The 3948-nt window shown below is 37.4% G+C and overlaps 1 protein-coding gene across 1 annotated transcript; it reads right to left on the bottom strand.

The window, feature by feature from the left end:
* Window positions 1-2733: 2733 nt before the first annotated feature.
* On the bottom strand, window positions 2734-3711 carry LOC125919851 (olfactory receptor 9K2-like). The gene has a single exon (XM_049626685.1). The coding sequence runs from the start codon at window positions 3694-3696 to the stop codon at window positions 2734-2736; it is 963 nt and encodes a 320-aa protein (XP_049482642.1). The 5' UTR covers window positions 3697-3711.
* Between the last annotated feature and the right edge of the window lie 237 nt (window positions 3712-3948).

Raw genomic sequence — 3948 nt, forward strand, 5'->3', positions numbered from 1 at the left:
CTCTATACAGCATGTGCATCTTCTTGGAATCTAAAAGTAAAATGAGAAGAGCAAATTCCAAACAAGAATGAGCACAGAATATACCTGAATATAATTCCTGTAGCAATGCCAGAAAGTACTGGACATCAGGAAAAGAAGAGAAAAAGTCAGCATTGAAAAATTACTGCATGTGTCATCTTACGGTGAGGTCTGTTAGCTTCTCCCTCTGCCTGAGGATTCTTTTCTGAGTCATTTGGATGATGCTGAACACACTGGGGAGTGAAATAACCAGTGATCATTCTCACAAAAGTATCCTGGAGAGAGAGAGAGAGAGAGAGAGAGAGAGAGAGAGAAAGAGAAAGAGAGAAAGAGACAGAGATACACAGAGAGACAGAGACAAAAAGACAGAGAGTCAGAGACCATGATTGTTAGGGCCTTTTTTCTCAGTTTGATAAAGGATTGCTAATATTCAGTGGATGAAGATTCAAAGAATGAGGAGCCTCTTTCTTTGCAGGCTCATTCCATTATAGGACCCAGAATGTTGGCAAAATGATTCTGCATTTTACTCGTAGGGGAGGGTTAGTAAAATGTGCCTCTCTCATCCTAGACATCTTTCTGCTTCCTGTCAGGAAAAAGGCAAGACGCCATCTTAAATCTTCATCCAGTTTTTCTACCTAGTGAGTCCCCTATTTTCTTCAGTAACCTGTATTAAAAAAAAAAATGTGGGTGGAAGAGGTGACATTTGTTAAAGTATAAGGAAAGATGCTTAGAGAAAGGCATGGGTAGAGACATGAACAGATATAGCATATGATGATAAGATACTATTTTGCATTTAGTTGAGACTCTTGTTATTTTGGTTTGTTTTTAATCTTTTCTATTAGTTCTCAGCAAAAAGAAAAATAAAGACTGAAATAGCAAAGTTGGGTAATGCAAGCTCTGTCTATGGAAATGAAAACACAGGTACTCTTGCAGACATGGGATGCTTCTCCGCAGAGAGTGAAGTTACTGAGGGACAGAGAATGTTACTGTCTTTCTTCCTCTCTCAGACTTAACATAAATAATAGTAAAGGCATAAAGAAAGAACAAATCTGGTAGCCAATAAATATACAGATTTAACAAATAAGTATGAAATTTATGTCATGTAATCATTCAAGTAACTCTGAGATGTAGATATGTACCCCATTTTACAGGAGGAAATTACAAAGCAGAGATACTATGTATCTCTGTCTCAAAGTTATACTATGTATAACTTTCTCTAAGCTACATTGGCAAAAACAGAATTTGAAAACTAAGTTTGACACCTGAGCTTATTTTTTAACTCTTAGGTTCATGATGAACTATATTACCCTTATATTTCCTTCCTCATTTAATGAGGTAGCATTTCTCCAGCAGAGATGCTCAAACATTAGAAGTCATTGTTCAGTTCTACATCATTCTCATGTTATCAACCAGCAATCAATATTCAGCTTACTTTAGCTGCCGTTCTAAAGGTCATCTCTTTCTTCACAGTCCCTAATAAGACTGCTTTTTGTAAAGCCATTGCAACCTCTTACATGGATGACCGCACAGTTTCTATGACTATTGTCTTCTCCTCCTGAATATTTATTTTCCATAAAGCTACCAGTATGGTTTTTGTGAAATGCCAAGTTGAATACAATACTGTCTTTTTGAAAAATCCCCAGAGCTTACCCCTTGTCTACAGAATAAAGGCTGTCTTCCTAGGCTCGACATATAGGTCTGCATGATTGCCATGAATTTCCTTTTAAGTCTCATCCCTCACTCTTTGTCTTGTGCGTTAAAATGACTTATTAAACTTCATGGAGTTCACCATATAGTTATTTATTTCTCTTTGCACAGAAACCTGCTCAATTCTACTTATTTATTTTGCAAAGCACTTAAGATTTCTCTCACCATCAAGAACATTCACCTCTAAAGGCTGCATTTTTTTTTTTTTTGTATATTCTATAAATGTGTTTTTCACTGAGTTTCTGTGTGGCGGTTTAGTTATCTGTTCAGCTCTTTTCTCCTCATCTGATTGTGAGCTTAAGTACAGATTATTTACACTTACGGATTTTCATATGGCAAAATGCACATCAAAATTCAATAAATATCATTTGATGAATTTTTTCTAAGGCATATACAACAAAAAATGAATTATCTTTGTTTTTGTTTCATTTTCTTTATGGTTTTCTTGTCAAGGGAGGATTTTCAAGAATAATTTAAGCCACAGAAAACTGTGAAATATGTGTGTCACTCATTGACCTTCTGGACAATTAAGAATGATTCATATGTCACCTTTAGGACTGTGTGCACTGCAGAGTAACTGTTTCTCTCATGCAGCATTCAAAAAGATTTCTGCACTAAATCAGATATTTTGTTCTGCCTTCTTACCATATCAGATTTTATTACCCTACCAGTTACATACATATTACATAACACTTGTTCCTAAGTCAAAATAAACAATACACCCCAAACATCATCCTTAGAGTGCCAGCAGCAAACTTGGGATATATTTTCCCTAAAATCAAAATATATGGGAATCATTATCTTTACCCATATGAAGATGAAGTATGGCGAAAGCCATTCCACCCCAAAATCAACAGCCAGGCAAAATGTAGTCCTAATGTATCCTTCAGCTGTAAGTACGTGGGTTTCAAATACGCAAAATTTCCAAAATTAAATATTTCTAATATCAATGGGCAAATTCTATGTGTCAATGCCTCCCCAGATTGTCATAATGCCTCTGCCTTTCAGTTATGTCACTGTTAAGATAGAATTAAATAAAAGTATTTTTTTCCCCAGAATCTTTCTCAAAGCTTCTTTGACATCTTTGTTTCTCAGGGAGTAAATCAAAGGATTCAGCATGGGAGTGACTAGGGTGTAACATAACGAGGCCACTTTACTCAGCTCAGGAAATCTGTCAGGGATGACATACATAAAAATCACAGCACCATACAGCACACTCACGACTCCCAGGTGTGAGCTGCAAGTGGAAAACGCTTTCTTACGTCCCTCAGTGGATCTTATCTTTAAAACCGTGGACACAATATACATATAGGACACAATAATGACAATTATGGTAGGCAAAATAATAATGCTGCATAAGAAAAACGTAACCATGTTATGAAAGTAGAGGTCAGAACAAGATAGTCTCTGAAGTGGACGGTCATCACAGTAAAAGTGGTCAATGGCTCGGGAAGCACAAAAGGACAAAGTAAATGTTATGCTTGTCTGAAGAACTGAGCTGATGCAGCCGCATAAATAGGAACCAGCCACCAACTGAGTGCAGAGACGTGCTGACATCTGGACAGAGTAGAGGAGTGGGTTGCAGATGGCAATGAAGCGGTCATAGGCCATGGCTGCCAGGAGAAATCCCTCCGCCACGATGAAGAGGGCAAAGAGAAAGAGCTGGGTCACACAACCTGCAAAGGAGATTGACTTGCTCTCAGACCAGAAGTTGATCATGGCTTTGGGTGCAATAACAGATGAATAGAAGAGATCAATGAAGGACAGGTTGCCTAGGAAGAAATACATGGGTGTGTTCAGCCGGGGATCAGTCATAATAATGGTCATCATCCCAACATTCCCTAGGAGGATCATGGCATACACAAGCAGAAAGATCAGGAAGAGGAGAATGTGGAGCTCGGAGCGGACCCTGAAGCCTACCAGGATGAAGTCAGTTACTTCCGAGTGATTGTCTGTTCCTCTGTCACTCATGGCAGAAACCTGCTGATAGGCACAAGGCAAAATAAACAAATGAAATCTAGGCTTTGTTTCTAGTGGCATAAATAATTTCTTAAATGTAGAATAAATTATTTACATCTTAATTAACTATTGCACATAAAACAATTTTAATGTCATGAAGAATCAAGAATTTGCATTACATAATACTAGGCTTATGAGACTAATTAAGCAGTGAAAAAATTTTCTGGGTCACTGTACTTAAATCATAAATTTGCTGTGAGTTCA

This window comes from Panthera uncia, chromosome B4, assembly GCF_023721935.1.
Source record: "Panthera uncia isolate 11264 chromosome B4, Puncia_PCG_1.0, whole genome shotgun sequence".
NCBI lineage: Eukaryota > Metazoa > Chordata > Mammalia > Carnivora > Felidae > Panthera > Panthera uncia.